Source organism: Lissotriton helveticus, chromosome 10, assembly GCF_964261635.1.
Source record: "Lissotriton helveticus chromosome 10, aLisHel1.1, whole genome shotgun sequence".
Taxonomy (NCBI): domain Eukaryota; kingdom Metazoa; phylum Chordata; class Amphibia; order Caudata; family Salamandridae; genus Lissotriton; species Lissotriton helveticus.
Genome location: NC_136071.1, coordinates 244,493,978 through 244,511,912, shown reverse-complemented (window position 1 = coordinate 244,511,912; position 17,935 = coordinate 244,493,978). Strand labels below are relative to the sequence as shown.

The following is a 17,935-nucleotide window of genomic DNA, read 5'->3' as shown; positions in this document are numbered from 1 at the left end:
TTTTCACTAATCCTACTAAGTTGGTTTGAATCACTAAGTGTTACTTAAACAAATTCCCTTGACGGCACCTTTACCCAATGCTGAGATCCAGCAACGTAAATGTGATCTGCCAGGTCAGATTCAATCACAAGTCACATGGAGGTAGGTTAATCACAGAGGGCGCGATTCACAAAGGGAAAATGAAATGAAAGCCTACCTTTACGACTTTTGGTATACACAAAAAGGCACTTAGGAGGACTAAAGTTAGGCTTTTGTCTCAGTTAAACTTAAGTTTTGGTCTTAAGTTTAACTGGGACTAAAACAAGACAAAAGTCTAACTTTACTACTCGTATATGCCCTTTGTAAATACCGAATGTGATAAAGATAGTCTTTCGTCAGTTGTGATGGACTGCATGCAAGCTTTAAGAACCAACCAAGGGAGGCGTGGCTTGGAGCTCGGCAAGATGGCCGCACTGTAGTGCAGCTCTGCCACCCATCGTCTGCAATCCTTCATTTATCCTGCCCCAAACCTGTGGTCTCGCTAATTCCCCCCCGGGACTGAACTGCCCGGCTTCAGTGCTCTCCGACGATACCCCTTGCTGGCTGCTTTGCCCTGAGAGTGCGGACTTCAGGACACCACGTGGCCGCCCGGGGACTGTGGTTAATGGCGGCCCGCGACTGGTCTGCTACACCAAAATGCAGCCGTGAGTGCCCTGCCGGCACAAGGAACCTGCCGCAACCCCCCCGCGGACTGGAGCAGACGGCACGGGATTGAGAGAGGGTACTGACATTGTCCTGAAGGACCGCCGCGAGTGAAGGGCGGGAAGCGCGGCGGTCGTGGGAGCAGATCGGGGGAGTGCGATCACGCAAGTGCCCGGCACTGAGGTGTTGCGCAGGCCGCGTCGAGGCGGAGCGCCGGGCAGCCAGGCATCGCTGCACCACTCACCACCCTCCCCACCCCGCTCGACTCTGACTCACACGCTTCGCCACTGGGGGCCAACTAGCTGGACAATATCTGCGTCTGCCCATGACCGGCCCACCGGAGTGGTGCCACTTGGGTGCAGGTGCGGGTCCGTGCCGCGCGTGATGCTGTGGCGGCAGGACTGATAGGCACCTAAATCGGCTGGAGGAAGGCCGCTGGACTCCTGGACTGGCGCCTCAGGACCGCCGGTAGGTGGTCGCGCGCGGGTGCAGCGCGAGAAGCAAACCCTACTCACAAAGGACGTGGGGGCCCTCTCCTGATAGATGCCAATCCCTCCCTGAGGCCCACAGCAATGACAACGACGCCCAGGTGCACGGTGACCAGGACGCATCCCCGCCTTCCCTGGGAGCTCGGCGCAATTTTCTGCGCCGACATACAGCGTGCTGATCGGCGTCCACAGGACCCACTGACCGTCGCATCGATGGTCATAGCTGCAGAGTCCGACGGCAGCTAGTACTCCTGAGCCCCCACCGGCCTCGCAGCACACAAGGGAAATACGCGCTTTCGAGGCGGACCACAGGGCGAGGAACACAACACAGCGATTCAGTGACAGCACCAACAGCCCTGCGCCATGGGGAAACCTGACAAGAACCAGCCCCGCCTTACATTCGAATTGCGCAAGGGGAACAAAACAGGGCACACTGCGACCACCCCCCACGGCAATAGAGAGGTCGCTGGCTGCCATTCAGGCAAGTCTCCAGGCCATCGACGGGAACATTGAGGCAATGAATGGCATGATGGATCACTTCTCGACAAAACTAGACAAGCAGGCGGTGCGCATCGGAGAAGCAGAACAACACATCACTGACGCGGAGGATGGGCTCCAACAGGTAGCAGAGAAGACATCGGGCATCACTAAATTGCTGGCAGTCATACAGGCCAAAAACGAGGACATTGAGGCTTCGCTCACGCCGCAATAATATCCGCGTTCTGGGTTTACCGGAATCTACAAATGTGGAAGGTTGAAGGATTATGTCGAGGCGATGCTTCAAGAAATCGGAGGTAAAGACGAACTTTCTCCTCTATTTGCAGTCGAACGCGCGCACATGTCCCTAGCAGCACTCCCTCCACCGGGAACCCCTCCGAGGACCATCATAGCCCGCCTGCTCAACTTCAGGGACCGAGATACTGTTCTACATATAACCAGACTGAAGGGCTCGATTACTTACCAAGGAAATGAATTATCCTTCTATCCGGACTTCACAGCTAATGTACAGGCGGCCCGCAAGGAATTTCAGAACGTCAAGAAGTTACTGCAAAAAGAGCAGATCCCATATGCAATGCTATAACCTGCACGTTTGAGGGTTGGTGTCATGGAGGATGTAAATATTTTCACAAACCCAAAGCACGCGATGGAGCATGCACGGACTCTGCGGCGCCAACGACAGCGTTCATCTACCTCTCCTACGTCGGACATTGATGAATGAACAGTAAGGGGGTGCACATCGGATTTCATGTGGGACAGGTTATACTGTTAGCCGGATGGCAAGGCGGGGTGGCAATGATTTGAGGGCGGTTCACCTGGGGTGATTGACACAGTACTTTAAGTTGTTGTGCATGCTGTTGTGGGATGCCATGATATACAGGGCTGGTGGAGACGACAGTTTATCGATGGCTCCTCTCCCTATGCTATCTGGGAGTGGACGCAGCCGCCACGACCCCCGATGGGTGATCCCCGATGGGAATTGTGCTTACTTATGTTGGGGTTACAGTGGGCGTTACATGAGGGACATGTTTGAAGCGCCTACATGTTTATACGGTTTATGGATGTTGCAATGTACTTCCACACTGCACATGACGGGGGACACATATAATTATGTCACATGGAATGTCCGAGGGCTCAATACGCCGCAGAAAATCAGGCAAGTGCTGGCACAACTTGACAGGCAGAATGTAAAAAATCGTGCTCCTACAAGAAACTCACCTAACTAAGGTAACAGAGGATAAAGTGGCCAGACGATGGACATCCTATAGACTATCGTCCTCTTACTCATCATATGCGAGGGGAGTCCTCATTTTAATTAAGAAGGGAGTGGTCTTTACGACTATCCAGTCTAGCACAGATCAGGAAGGTCGTTGGGCAATGGTACTGGGGAAACTGGGCAACGTTCTAGTGACAATCATCAGCCTATACGGTGCGGTAGTGGACGACAAAACCACCTACCTGAATATGTTTAGAGTGTTGCGCACATGGCCTGAAACAGAAATCATATGGGGAGGAGAACTTAACACACACCTTGATCCCACAGTAGACAAATCTAATCCGCAGGGTGCCAGGATGGTCAAGGTCGCCAATTGTGTCAAGGATGGCATGCTGGAGTTTGGGATGGTAGACACTTCGCGACAAAGGCACATAGGGGTACTAGCAGGCACACACATTACGCCGGCGACCAATGGCTGGTCCAGATTGGACTATTGGCTACTAAGTGAGGGATCGAACGCCTGGGTCACAGATGTCCGCGATCTCCCGAGAACACTATCTGACCACAATCCGGTGTTCCTCACTTTAAAAGTCCCCCACAATCCCCATAAGCCATTCACATGGCGATTCCGAGCAGAGTCGCTACTCGACCCGACATATGCGGACACCATTAAAACTGCCATCATACAATACTTCGAGACAAATGTGGGGTCAGTGGAGAGCCAGGAGACATTGTGGGAGGCCTTTAAGGCCACAATTAGGGGCACATGTATTAGCACATCAGCGGGGATATTGAGGGACATACGGGGTAGACTATCTACATTAGAGAGGCAGCTAAGTGAGTTGGAAACTCAATATGATCACACACCTTCGACGGACACACTTGCTAGTATACATGAACACATTGACGAGTACAACACCCTCGCAGAGACGGAGGTAAAATACCTATCGAAACGGCATGTCGCCAGGCGATATGGCGAAGGGGGACGTCCGGGCAGGTCATTGGCTGGTAGATTACAGAGTAGAGCCTGTCACCTCCCAGTTGAGCGCATAGTAGATGCAGACGGACAGGCCCATTTTTCCTCAACTGCCATAGTGGAGCAATTCCGTCAATTCTATGCCACGCTCTACACCTCCAAGTGCGGGATGGACGAACAGGCCATGGATAACTACTTAGACGATATCGCCTGTGCGTGGTTGTCCGATATTCATCGGAAATATCTTAGCCTCCCGCTAGCTGTGGAGGACGTGACAGATGCCATTAGGTCGCTCCCGAACGGAAAAACCCCGGACCTGACGGGCTAACCGCAGAATTCTACAAAGCACACGCTGACATTCTGGCTCCTCACCTTTTAGAAATGTACGCGGAAGCATATGAGTCTGGCCGCCTTCCCCCCTCTTTACGACAGGTAATGATCATCACACTTTTGAAGAAAGACAAATCCCCGACTGCTGCGAATCATACCTCCCATTATCTCTCATCAACTTGGATGCCAAGATACTGGTGAAAATTCTCGCTACAAAGCTACAACTCCTCATGCCGCTGCTGGTGATCCTAGACCAGGCTGGGTTCATTCCCGACCGATCTACATCCCTTAACTTGCGCACCATCTTTGCCATGCTCCATGTCCTGAATCCCGACTTACCAGCCGCTGCGGTCCTGTTAGATGCCGCCAAGGCATTCGATTCTATAGAATGGCGGTGCATGATGCACATATTGCGCAGAATGGGTTTCCCCCCAATCTTTTTACGCTGGATTCAGATATTGTACACGGAGCCGTCCGTGAGAGTTCGAGAGAGGAGGGGGGGGGGGGGGCACGTCTGAGCCATTTGATGTTTGACGGGGCACACGCCAGGGGTGCCCACCATCCCCGCTCATATTCGCCATCGTGCTGGAGCCCCTGGCATGCAAAATCCGACAGTTACATAGAGCGGCAGCTCTCAACTTTAACAACAGACCGGTAGGGATCGCAATGTACGTGGACGATATGGTCCTCTATATCCACGAACCGCAACAATACTTGTTTGGCCTATTCTCCGGTCTTTATATAAACTGGGAAAAATCTGTCATCATCCCCTTGACAGCAGCAACCACACCTCCTACAGTTGAGTACCCGCTGGTTTGGTCTGCGGACCCCGTTAAATATTTAGGAGTATGGCTTCATAGGGACCCTGGAACGGTTATCACTGAAAATTATGGTGCGGCGTATACAGCGCTAGTCACGCAAGTTGACAGGTGGCTCTGTCTCCCACTGTCACTGGCGGACCGTATTTCAATTATAAAGATGGTGGTATTACCCAAATTTTTATACTTGTTCTGCAATGTACCGGTTCCGTTGACTAAGCACTTTTCAAACTCAGTTGTTGCGACTTATCTGGGGCACCAAGTAACTGAGAATCAGCTGGTGTACACTGTCGCTAACGTAAGAGAGGGGTGGGTTCAATGCACCGGACTTTTATATATACTACCTATGTTGCCAGGCCCAATACGCCTACTATTGGTATAAGCCACACCCCAAATGTTGCAGTGGAAGAGGGCGACGCCCACCCTGTCCCATTGCGAGGTATCATCACGCATATACATAGGCACACTCCCAGGGCAGAAATTAATACACTCGATGTCACAGTGGCAGCCTGGCAGGCGATTGGCCGACGAACGCAAAAGCTTCCATTATATGCACAGGCAATGCCTCTAGAGGGACATGCAGCAATGTCGGTAGCCCAAGATCGGGGTTCTGTCCTGGCGCTTCGTGAGGCGGGCATAGCACACATGAGTGATTTATGCAGAAGAACTTCCACTTCCATCACGGCCCAAAGATGTCTGGGCCCCTCTGCGGGAGTATTTAATGACTTGTACTGATTTAGACTCTGAATGAGCCCTGCAGCTAAGGACTCTGGTATCAGAACTCCTCGTGAAGCCGGGACCATATTGTCACACCCTGGAATGTTGGAGGTGGGGGGGTTTATGCACATTGCGGCAGCCCATTCTATTATGCTTTATGTATGGTGCTTGTATTCGTACACTGATCATTGTGACCTTTGGCTTTGTTATGTTGGAGTTCACTGAGCGTTACTCTGCTGAGACTTGTCGAACAGAAATGCATATGCTGTATGAATATTGTATGCTCAATAAAAGTTTGATAAATAAAAAAAAATAAAAAAAGAACCAACCAAATCTGGCTGCATTAAAAAAGTAAAACCATGTCTCTTTAAAGAGGCTTCCCATCTCATCACAAGAGTAGGAGGAGGAACACACCAAGGATTTGATGGCCTTAATATCCATCCAACAGGCTGATGATACACACTTTTCGGGTTCAAGAAGATTCTTCGTTTTCATACACAAGTCAACCATATTCAAGATTACTCTAAAGAAATGGATATTCATAGTTTCTAGGTTGCATTACACATTATCAAATCAGACTATCCTAAAATTCCAATTTTCTATTAATCTGATTTGCATTTTGTTTGTGTTGTAGGTGAGAGATTGGAAAGTCAACTACAGGACACTTTACTTCCTTCTCTTCATTCTATGGCTGACAAGAGTTTCCTATTCAGAAATTATATTTCACTACTATTGAGCACATAATCTGTTATGCATATGGAATGCATTTTCATTTAGTTAGATCCACAGAGGGATAAAGACAGCTGAACCTATTTTACATGCCTCTGGATATGTTTGCACAGCAGAATCTCCAACTGCTTGGATTTTGCTCCTATACTTAGGTTTTCCCACTAAACAAACATTCAGTACACCAACTGTGGCATCAGCATTCCGTGAGAATGTTTCTGTGGCCATTTCATGTAAGTGCCTTGACTGGAAGGTTTTGCTGCTTGACCAATGTGCTAACATACCTTGACAGCCATGATGGTCCCGCTTTGAGCATGCCGTACTTTCTCCACCACACCATAGGCTCCACGCCCCAATTCAGACAAAGTGACCAGGTCATCAGCCTCCACTTCGAAATTCTAAATAAAAAAAAACAACAGTTAACAAAAAAGCCAGTTTAAATTCTAGTAATCAAACTAAGCCATAATATTTTCGACAATCTTTTAATCAGGAGCAAGGCCTTAAAAAGTAGTTGTTTGTTGGATTAATTCAGTGATTTATCAGTTCCCCACATTTATACACCAGTGAATTAAATTAGTCACACTTAGTCCTAAATCTTCTCCTTTCACATCAGGTGTGGATAGCACATCCTAGTGACTCATGCAGGGAACCACAGCAAAGCTGAAAAGTGAAGCAGCCAAAGTTATTTGCTGGCTCTCGCATGTACCCCAAACTAAATTTGCCAAACATATTCATGCCTAATCCTCCTGTTCCTTAACATCCAACCAGCAGGATGGCATCTCTGCTTAGATGATGGCAGAAGATCATATTGAAAGGGGGTTGGGACGGAAATGTACCCACCACCGCAAAGCGTTATGTAAAGGTAGTATCCTCACATAGGGGCCGATTAGGATGGCGGACGGATCGCCACTGCCACGCCACCAATTTCCCCCCGCCATATTACAATGCCGAGAGGGACCTTGCGGCCGGGGCGGAAAAGGGTTCATATGGCTGGCAGTGTCTTCCAGACACCGCCAGCCATATTACGATGGCCGGATGCAGATGCCTTTCCGTGGCGTCATACGGGCTTTGCTTTGGGGGCCCGTTGCGGGCCCCCAGGATGAAGGGGGGGGGGCGTTTCACAGTACAATATGGCAGGCACCGCACGGTGTCTGTCATGTTGTGCTGTGAAACGCACAACATGAATTTTTGACATTTCGGCGGACGGTGCCACTGTGGCGGGTGCATCCTAATTCGGGGCACTGTACCTCCGCCCTTGTGGCGGACGGTCCCTGCCCCAGACGGGATGGCGAACGGACTTTGTCCGTCCGCCATCCTAATCGACCCCTTGGTTTGGCACTAGCATGAAGCTACCTTGCAGGTGCGCAGAGGCCTAGACCTGTCCCTAGTAATGCAAGGTTCATAACCTCTTTTGTGACAGGAGGAATACAACAAGCATAACCCACAAAGCTGGAACAGGACCACTGTCCAAGTCCAGACTAAGACACCAAGTGAAGAATGCTGGCAGAGTACCAGGTTTTGTGACTCTTCAGTGTGACCAGACCATTTTTTCTGAGTCAGAGTGCAGTCTACTGACCCCTCTTTGTGTAAAGTTCTGCTGTTTTGGGAGCCCCATAATCTAGCGGCAACATCGCGTGTGAATGTTGAGTGTAAGCTTGGGCAGTGAATGTGGAGCAGATGTACAGGAGTATGAAACTATGAGTAGCATGAGTACAGGGACCAGAGGAGTAAATTGTTGATGTCCCTAGTGGAACACGTCACAAGATGGAGGGTGAGGAGAGCTTCCCCAGACAGAAGAGTATCGCCTTCTCTGCTGTGACTGGAGGGTGGAGCTCCAGACACCGAAGTGAGGCCCTTGGAGTCATGGCATCCCTTACAAATTCAATGACGCCTTGTAATCAAATGGTCGCTGATGTGTTCTTCCAGTTATAACAAGCATTTGCAATGCAATAGGTCTCGCATTCACACGAGTTTGAGCTATTGGTATTGTAAATGACAATGCCTTTTATTTATGTTTTGAGTTTTAAAACGTAAATAAAAGGCATTGCCATTTACAATCCTAATAGCTTAAACTCTCGCAAATGTGAGACCTATTGTATTGCAAATGCTAGTCTAAACACACTTCGGACGCTGTTCCCACGCTGAGCCCATGATCTATTCCTAGACCTAGAGGTTGGAGACCGGATGCTGCTGATTATCTAGCGCCTGGAAAACAGCAACCACCTGTCATAGGAGCAACTCACCCAACATCAGCAGTGAGGCGCTTCTGAGGCCCATTCGCCTCATTTAAAGAAACGTCCCATTGATCGGCATGTATTTGTCCCTACTGAAATCCTTTATGTGCATGATACAGAATTAGCCTATTCCCTCTTGTATGGCGCAGCGTTGCTTTCTAGCTACGTTTGCACTGTATACATTAAAATACATAAATATGTACAGTTCGACATTGAAGAAAAATGAAGCGCAAAAGCCACCGGAAAACCGTAAGATGTTAAAAGTTAAGTGGATAAAATGAGCATAGTAAAAGCATGAGTGACAAATAGGAAAACGGTCAGAAAGAGAAAGCAACAGAGCGAGGTCAGGCACAAAGCAGTTGCAACAGAAAAGCGGGAAACTATGAGAGATTCAGTGAAAGAAAAAATAGAGAGAAAATGGGCAGAACATGGGAGGAAAACGAGCTGGGAGGCCAGAGTGGAGTTAGGGTACATATGTAGTTCCTGGGTAGAATAAAGGTGTGAGAGACAGGAGCTATGGAGGTATGGAGACCGAGGAGACAGGCAGAAACAGAAAAACAATCAACCAAAAAAAAAGAAACGAAATAGGCGCAGATCGAAAGAAGGACTTTGAAGCTGAGTAGTATCTAATGGGATACTTTCTAGACAAAAAAAGAGATCTCTGTTTTAATGTAGCAATAAAAGAACATGCAGATTTTTATTTGTGCGCTTGCCACAGCGAGCGATCTGTTTTCCATTATCACGCCCGTATCTGGCCACAATAATTGAAAACAGATGTCGGCGTGCGGGTAACGCAACAGGAAGGAGGGGGCCGCTCATGGAAGCTTTTATCAGCGCTGCGCGCCTCTCTGCAGACTCCCCTGCATTCCAGAGAGACGCGCGACGTGATCCGGTCTGCATTGGCATGCCGTGGAGAGAAGACCTGGCCGCGCGCACAAGGTTATCCTATGGGGAAACGCTGCGCGCGGCCAGGTCTTGTCTCCCTTCGTCGGTCTCAAACTGCTGAGACGACGACTATAGTTCTCGCTTGCGAGAACGCGCTTTCAGCGCGTTCGTCGTAGGCGAGACCTAAAAACGGGAGCACCAGAATAGCCCGGGCACCAAATTGTAGAAAGAGTTCTTTTGGCGATAAATATCAATACATTTTTACAATACATAATAATGCATTTGTCATTATTAGTAACAATTCATTGCTGTAGTACTGCTTCATAGATTTTTCGCTTCAACAGTATTCTGACATAGTAAATACCTTACTAGTGCATTCAGATCAGAAGTGGCTGTATTATGGGCAATGAAATAGAAATCTGATGTTTTCTCATTTTGTGTTATTTAATGATGTCCGATAAAATTACAATACATATTTTTTCACTTTCGTTGTTCCATGTGACGCAACAAAAGACTATTTCAGTCAACGAGTTTACAACAGTATCTTCAGCCAGGAATTGTGCAGGGCTGGCGCTTTCAAGCGACCCCAACGTACACACACACTTCTCTCTCAGGACAGCATCTCTTGGTTTAAAATGTCACTCACTGAGTGCACACACTAAACAAGCATTGGCAAAGCCAAAACGTCTAGCCTTTGAAACATTTGGCTTTGCCATTGCCTTATGCTCATGCTGTACAGCATGGGCACTGCCGAATTTGGGAATTATTTTTTTTTTTTAAAAAGGACTATGATGCATCCAGCGCTAATGCACTTTTTAAAAACATTTTTTAAAGTGCATTAGTCCTGGGTATTTCATAGTGCTTTTTAAATTAGTTTTAGCCACACTGCAAAGCATGTGCTGCTGTTCATCTTGGCTACAAAACATTGTCAAAACCAATAGCTCTTAAACACGAGACCTGACTTCACCAATGCTTGTTAAATGTAAAACCAGCAGTAAATGTATTCAAAATAGGCTAGACTGCTTTGTAAAATTAAAAAGACATCTTCCCTGTGACCGTGACATGCAAGACACCTTCAGCCAATCCTCGCTCGTTAGCCGACAAAACATTGCAAGGTGTAATTTTCAGACCATGCTTACGGTTTGAAAACAGTTTCTAGAATGTAACATTCTTGAAATCAATCAATGATTAATCGCTAAATTGCTTAAAGGCTGGAGGTGGCACCTCATGTGCAGATGGTAGAAACCCTTGCACCATGCATGCTGCTGCACACTTATCACCAGTGTGTAAGAGAGTTACTGAACTATGAAGATGAAAAATGAAAGATAATCACAATCTAGTCAATGCTATGAACATTGCCGCTACAAAAACTAATAATAATCCCCCTGAGCCGGCATTTAGAGGGAGGGGTAGCGCTTCCACCATTGATTATGTTTTTATTTCCCCTTCATTAGAGGATGTTTATTGAAAGCCGAAGTCATTGCCACAACCTTTGGTGATCACAATCCGATTAAAACAGTGCAGAGGTTGTCCCACAGGCCAATATTTAATACCGAATGTGGTGCTAGACATCGATCACCAGCTACAGACAACTAAAGATTAGTCTGGCGGGGCGTTAATAATACAGACCCGTTTTGTAAAATGGTAAAGGACAATCTGAGCCTTATCGACTCTTGTCTATCTGCACAGGATCCGGATTAATCTTTGTGAGGCCAGCTAATCCCTACTATGGAAACCCCCCCATTGTTGTCCAACGCGGACCCAGATGGTTTGACCATGAGTGCTCGGAGGCTAACCGACACTTATGCAAGGCCCTGTCAACCAGCCAGAGGTGCCACACTTGTTAAATCGTTAAGGCAGAAGTACAAGAAAGCAATCTTTAAAAGGAAGGAAGAAATATTACAACACCGCTAGGATGCACTTGTCAATGCCGCCGGCATAAAGAATGGGAACACATTTTGGGCTGCTGCAAAGGATTTTGAGATCAATGGGACACTGACCCTGATAAGGTGCAAAATATAACAAGCGAAACATGGGATGCCCATTATTACACGTCAATACAGCCCCCGCACAAGATGCAGAGCCCTTCAAGCACAGGGCCCCAACTAGGATTTCAATATTGTTGGCTGATGTGGAGGAAACTATCCACCAAAGTGTGGGTAATAAAGCTACAGGTCCTGATGGGCTACCCATCGATCTCATCAAGCTCAAACCTGAATTTTGGGCACCGTTTTTGTTAAACCTTTTTAATCAATTAACTAATGCCCCGTTACTAAACTCATGTTCAACAAACATTAATGTTCCGAGTTTTAAAAAGGGCGATCGTTCTCAACACAGTAGCTACAGACCGATTTCCTTGATAGACAACACTTTGAAAGTCCTAGACAGAGTTTTGTATACTAAGATTTTAATATGGACCGAGGAAAACCGTATCTTAGAATCATGTCAACTTGGATTTAGGAGCAAAGTAGGAACAAACGAACAATGCCTAAATCTTAATTTATTCATTGGGAAATACACCATAGCACAGCGTTCGACAATATACTTGGCCTTTATGGACCTGACGTCTACTCTTGATTTTGTTAATAGGTCACGTCTATGGTCCATTCTTTTAGACTATTGTTTAGACGAGGCATTGGTGCACTTTCTGGACTACTTGCTTAAAGACCTGAAGGCCCAAGTCTGGATTAATGGCGGGGTTGAGATTTCTAACTACATTAAAGTACGCAGAGGGGTCAGACAGGGATGCGTCTTGGCCACTCTTCTTTTTATTATTTACATGAATAATTTGTATAAATCATTGAACACACTCACTAATGTTGTTCCCAGAATTAACGGCAAAATACTCCCCGTGTTCTTATATGTCGATGGCGCAGTTTTAATGGGCCGGACACCCAACGCCCTACACACTTGAGTGCAAGGATTGTTGATTTTATGGCCAGTTATACCTGTGCACCATTCAAAAACATTCCTTTATAATGTTTTGTGGGCCAAGAAAACATTCTCTAAATTCTATATCTGTGGGCGACCAAAAATCAAAATGCACTAGCATTTTTCCATACCTTGGGTTGGTCTTTGCTGCGAACAGCACCTGGTCTGAACACGTGATGTTTTTTTTAAGAACAATTACTCAAAGGCCGCCAATTCCATTCTTAGCCTCCCCCGCCCGAAGAGGACAGGGGCTATTTTTGCGTTCTTCATTTTTTTTTAAATCCCAGTGCATACCCACAGCTACTTATGGTGCAGAGGTTTGGGGCTTCGCAAAATGCTACAGCATCCAGCGGGAGACAAACAGATTTTGTCGGAAACTACTGGGCGCACCAATCTCCAACTCTCAGTAGGTTTGCCATAGTGAAATGAAATTAGGCTACATTGAGGATTTCATAAGGGCCCGCCCGCTTTATTCTGGCTCGTTACATAAAAAAAAATCAGCAGCATCCCTCACAAGAGAGATAATAGGTGATTGCATTAATTGCGAGAAGAGGATGGACATTCCGTGGCTTCCCACGGTGAGTCAGAGCCTAAGCAGACTGAGACTGTACATAAAAAAGCCCTTAGGACGGCACTATACACACTTTATAGCAAGGAAAGACTGGAGAGGGAATCTAAGAAATCAACTGTCGCCAATTTTATGACAATCAAACACACTTTGCACCTCCCGCCTAGTTATCTTAGAACACCTATATGTCATTGGGAGATGGGACTCCTTTTCCACTTAAGGGCTGGCACTGTAAAATTCCCTCTTTGGTACAATGCAAATCTTGACTCTTTGCATTGCCCGTGCGATGGTCAGAGAGCCCAAACAACTTTACACTTTTTATTCGACTGCAAGTTTTATATATTGTATGCAAAATGGCTTTTAATCTTTTTTTTTTTTTAAACACTGCCTATCCATTTAGTAGATGCATAGAGGATTATACTTAAGATGATGAGCTAGTTTTCTGTGTTGACACTTTTTTGAGAATCACTGCACTGGCTCGCAAAACGATGTGTAATCCATGAAGAGTGCCCGAGGGCTCAGTCGGAAACTTGCTGTATGTATTTTTATATATTTTGCACTTGTGATCAATGTTACTGAAATCTTATTATTGTGAGCATGAATTAGTGCTTTTAATCTGGTGTATGTGATTGTGCTTTTATGGATATGGTCCTATCCGAATAAAGTATTTTAGAATTTTTGAAAGATTCTCATTCAATCCGAGAATGAAACCTGCACATCAGGGGTGTCATGCACCGCACACTTTTGCATCAAAGCCGGTTATCAAAGGTCCAGGTCCAGTTTCAGGTGTTACTATTTGTAAAAAGGGTTTAACAATTTGATGCAAACAATAAGGGTCCTAAAACGCCAGTAGTCACCCACATCGCAGGAATGCGGTTTGCGAATATTTTTGTTCCATCATCCAGATATATTCAACCATCCAAATGTATTCACAAAAGTGACCTACCGGTGCAGAGAGGGATTAATAAGCACATTTGACATACACTGTAATATTGATTGACCCTCATCAATCTTCCTTTCCGGCAGCCTCACGGGACGGAATTTTCAGCAAAAAACAAGCATTTACAATGCAATGGTTTCGCCTTTGGAAAAGTTAGAGCTATTGGCATTGTAAATGACAAAATTTGTATTTATGTGTTGGTTTTGAAAACAGATAAATAAATGGCATTGTCATTTACATTGCCATTAGCTTAATCTCGGCAGTCACTCTGCACTTCCTAGCATTCTGCAGTCACTCTGCACTCCCTAGCATTCTGCAGTCACTCTGCACTCCCTAGCACTCCCTAGTCTCGCTGCACTCCCTAGTCTCTCTGCAGTCCCTAGCACTCCCTAGTCACTCTGCACTCCCTAGTCACTCTGCAGTCCCTAGCACTCCCTAGTCACTCTGCACTCCCTAGTCACTCTGCAGTCCCTAGCACTCCCTAGTCACTCTGCACTCCCTAGTCACTCTGCAGTCCCTAGCACTCCCTAGCCACTCTGCACTCCCTAGCACTCCCTAGTCACTCTGCACTCCCTAGTCACTCTGCACTCCCTAGTCACTCTGCACTCCCTAGCACTCTCTAGCACTCCCTAGTCACTCTGCACTCACTACTCTGCACACTCACTACTCTGCACACTCACTACTCTGCACACTCACTACTCTGCACACTCACTACTCTGCACACTCACTACTCTGCACACTCACTACTCTGCACACTCACTACTCTGCACACTCACTACTCTGCACACTCACTACTCTGCACTCTACACAAAGATCTGTTACAATTAAAATAAAATAAACCGAGGTGTAAAAAATTATATGAAGTAATCTTCCTCGAGTTTTTCTAGCACCCGATTCTCTCCCTTCCTTCCCCCTTCTAGCTCCCCACCTCACCTTCTGCCCACACTTTTTCAGATAATGCTGTGAATGGGTGCAAGTATTTATTTTACTTAATGCTGTTTTATATAGCGTAAACTTTTCTAGCACCCGGTTCTCTCGCTTCCTTCCTCCTTCTTGCTCCCCACCTCACCTTCTGCCCACACTTTTTCAGATTATGCTGTGAATGGGGGATGGCAGGCAAAAAGAGATGGGGTGAAGGAGGGACGAGGGGGTCTTAGGGAGGGGGGTGGGGCGCCAAGGACGGATGGTGGACGTGGTATACAAGGACGAGGGAGGGATAGAGTTATTGGGTGTAGGGATAGGGAGGGTCGTATGAAGTGGGTACGAAGGGAAGGGGCCGGAATGGAAGGGGGGAGACGAGGGAGGAGATGAAGAGAAGAAACGTCAGGAGAGCTGAAGGAAGGGGGCCGGACAAGCTGGCTGCAGAGGGAAGAATGGCTGAGTGATACCGGGTAGTGGAGAGAAGCAGGGACGAAGTGAAGGAGATGTGAGAAGGATAGGATGAGAGGGTTGGAAGGGAGCCTGGCCGAGGCTCAGCAGGGGCTGGAGCTGAATAACAGACGAGATGCAGCGGGGGTCTGTGTGGAGTGATGGAGGGGTAGGTGAGGCGAAGGGTCGTGAACTGATGGTGGGAAGAAGGGGCACCAGAGGAGAAGACGGACTCAGGAGAGACAGGCAGAGAGGAGGAAATGAAGGGGAGGTGGACTGAGAGAATGGGGTAACTGGAACGCGTCTTGGAATGAAGGTTTAGCAAGTATAGAGCCGAGACAAGAGTGAAGGGATGGGTGAAAGGGGCTTAGGGGGTCGTGGTAGATGACACTGGTATAACAGGCTGGTGGGCCCCTGCCACTGGGAGGTCCGAGTGCAACGTGCAGGTCTTAGCTTTGAGTGCCCTGAGGGGGTTCAACTGCGTCGGTGCAAATCAAGAGTGCTAGCTGCAGAAATGCGTGCACCATTTGCGGGCCCAGTGGTAGCAAGTTAGTTCGGCAGGTTTGGAGCTTGCAGTATCAGCTCCCAGGTTTCCACTACATTCAGACCGCACAACTGTTCAACGCAGAGGTCTGAATGCCACGTGTAAAACCATTCCAGTCCTGGTAAGATAGCCAAGTGGGTTGTGCACCTGATGCGGACCTCTGTCCGCTAACTACTTGTAAAAAATTCCAATTCAGATAGCTGAGCGGGTTGATGCACGGACTGCGGAGATCTGTGCATAAGTAATATGCCGGTCCCAGGTTCGAATTCCAGTAAAACAGCTGAATGAGCGCAGGGCCTGCAGTGCACATCTGGGGGTCCCCTGCAGGTCACTGGTGGGAGTGCGTTCCCGGGCTCTTACTCTGTCGAGGCGGGTGGGGGTGGTATTGTGGGGGGGGAGGTGCGACAAGGGGGTGGGTCACAGAGGTCAGGGGAGGGCTCTATGCAGCGGCGGCAGGGGGGTTGCTGAGGCAACAGGTGGGTGTTGTGCTATTGGGAATGGTGGATGCTGGGGCGGGAGGGGTGATTGTGGGGTGTCAGGGCTGCGGTACTGGGGGCCAGCGAGGACAGATAAAGGGGCAGCGAGTGCCCCAGTGGCTGGGTGGGTGCTTGGGTGATAGCGGATGGTGGTTTCGGATGCGGGGGGGCTAGGAAGGGGTGGGGGCTGGGGCAGCAGGGGGTGCTTTGCTGCAGCGGGACGGGCTGCTGCTGGGGCAGCGGGTGCCTTGATGGCTCCTGGGGGGGGCTGATGCCAGGCACTGCTCGCTCGGTCAGGGTGGCAGCGCCGCCATTAATCACCGGCAGCCTCTCTGCCTGGCAGTGATGGATGATGGGCGGGCGGGCGGGTGCGTGGAGGGGGCTCCCTCCTCTTACTCTGGGCTTGGCGATCCGTTCAGAGGGAGCTCCTGCACCCGAGAGCTTCTTCTCAGAGAGAACAGGTGCTTTTTAAAGCGCCAATGCACAGTGCCGCTTGTTGTGGGCGCTATAGAAATCATTAAAATCGCACCTTTCTGTGACAGGAGTCCTCTTCATGATGCCGCGTCCCCTCTGTAGGTGTTGGGGGGGGGGGGGGGGGTATGCTGCCCGGTCCTCGCCCTGCCCCCCGTCCCCAGGGCCTTTAGACCCTCGGCAGAGGCCCATTCTACTGCCCTCCCTGCTTACTGTCCTCCCTCCCTGCCTGCTACCCCTACCCTGTCGGTGATGCCTGTGCGCTGCAGGTGCAGGCGGGCTGGAGGAGGGGGGATGGGGGCAGCCCGGCTTTAAAGGGACAGTGTGCCTGTGAACGGATTCGGTGGGTGGCAGCTGGTCAGAGGGACAGGGCGCCGGGGATCAGCGGGTTAAAGGGACAGGAAGTAAAACAAGGAAAGGCACGGACAGCGGGAGGGGGGGCGGGAAAGGCTCGCACAGCAGGAGGGAGGCAGGAAAGACTCGGACAGCGGGAAAGACACGGACAGCGGGAGGGGGGGCGGGAAAGACACGGACAGCGGGAGGGGGGGGCGGGAAAGGCACGGACAGCGGGAGGGGGGCGGAAACGGCAAGAAAGGCACTCACCTGGACTTCCTCCGGCGGCGGTCGGCCGCAAAATGACCCAAACAAACGTTGACGACCAAAAAAATAAACCCCGCCCACCGCCGCACTGACGTGACAAAAGGGGCGGGATGAGAAAAATTCTGCAGAAACGCCCACGAGTCGCCTCGCAGGATGACGGACACCTCTGTTTGCCAATGGCTAGCGTCCATTTATGGAGCTAGCCAATGGGAAACAGAGGCGGGACGAACATCCATACTGTAACTCAAAAGATTTCGCCCTGGGCGAAGCATTGCTTTGCAGTGCTCTCGCCAGGTCGAAACCTAAAAAGCACAGGGAGCAGCAGGCAGGAGGAGTGGGAGGGTGGAAGCAATAGTTCCTAAATCACGTCCGGAGGAGCAGGCGATCATGGATTACATTGAATCAATTTGGGATTGATCCCTGCTCCACAGGAATGACGTTTCACCTGACAAATAAGGAAGCTGAACA

The 17,935-nt window shown here is 48.8% G+C and overlaps 1 protein-coding gene across 4 annotated transcripts in view; it reads right to left on the bottom strand.

Moving 5' to 3' along the window:
• The window catches only part of MAP2K3 (mitogen-activated protein kinase kinase 3), a 470,125-nt gene that overhangs the window by 157,378 nt on the left and 294,812 nt on the right, over nucleotides 1-17,935 (bottom strand). For all 4 annotated transcript variants that reach the window (XM_078665238.1, XM_078665237.1, XM_078665239.1 and 1 more), the window contains one exon: nucleotides 6,735-6,848. In XM_078665238.1, the coding sequence (XP_078521364.1) occupies nucleotides 6,735-6,848 (114 nt within the window). The remainder of the gene's footprint in view (nucleotides 1-6,734; nucleotides 6,849-17,935) is intronic.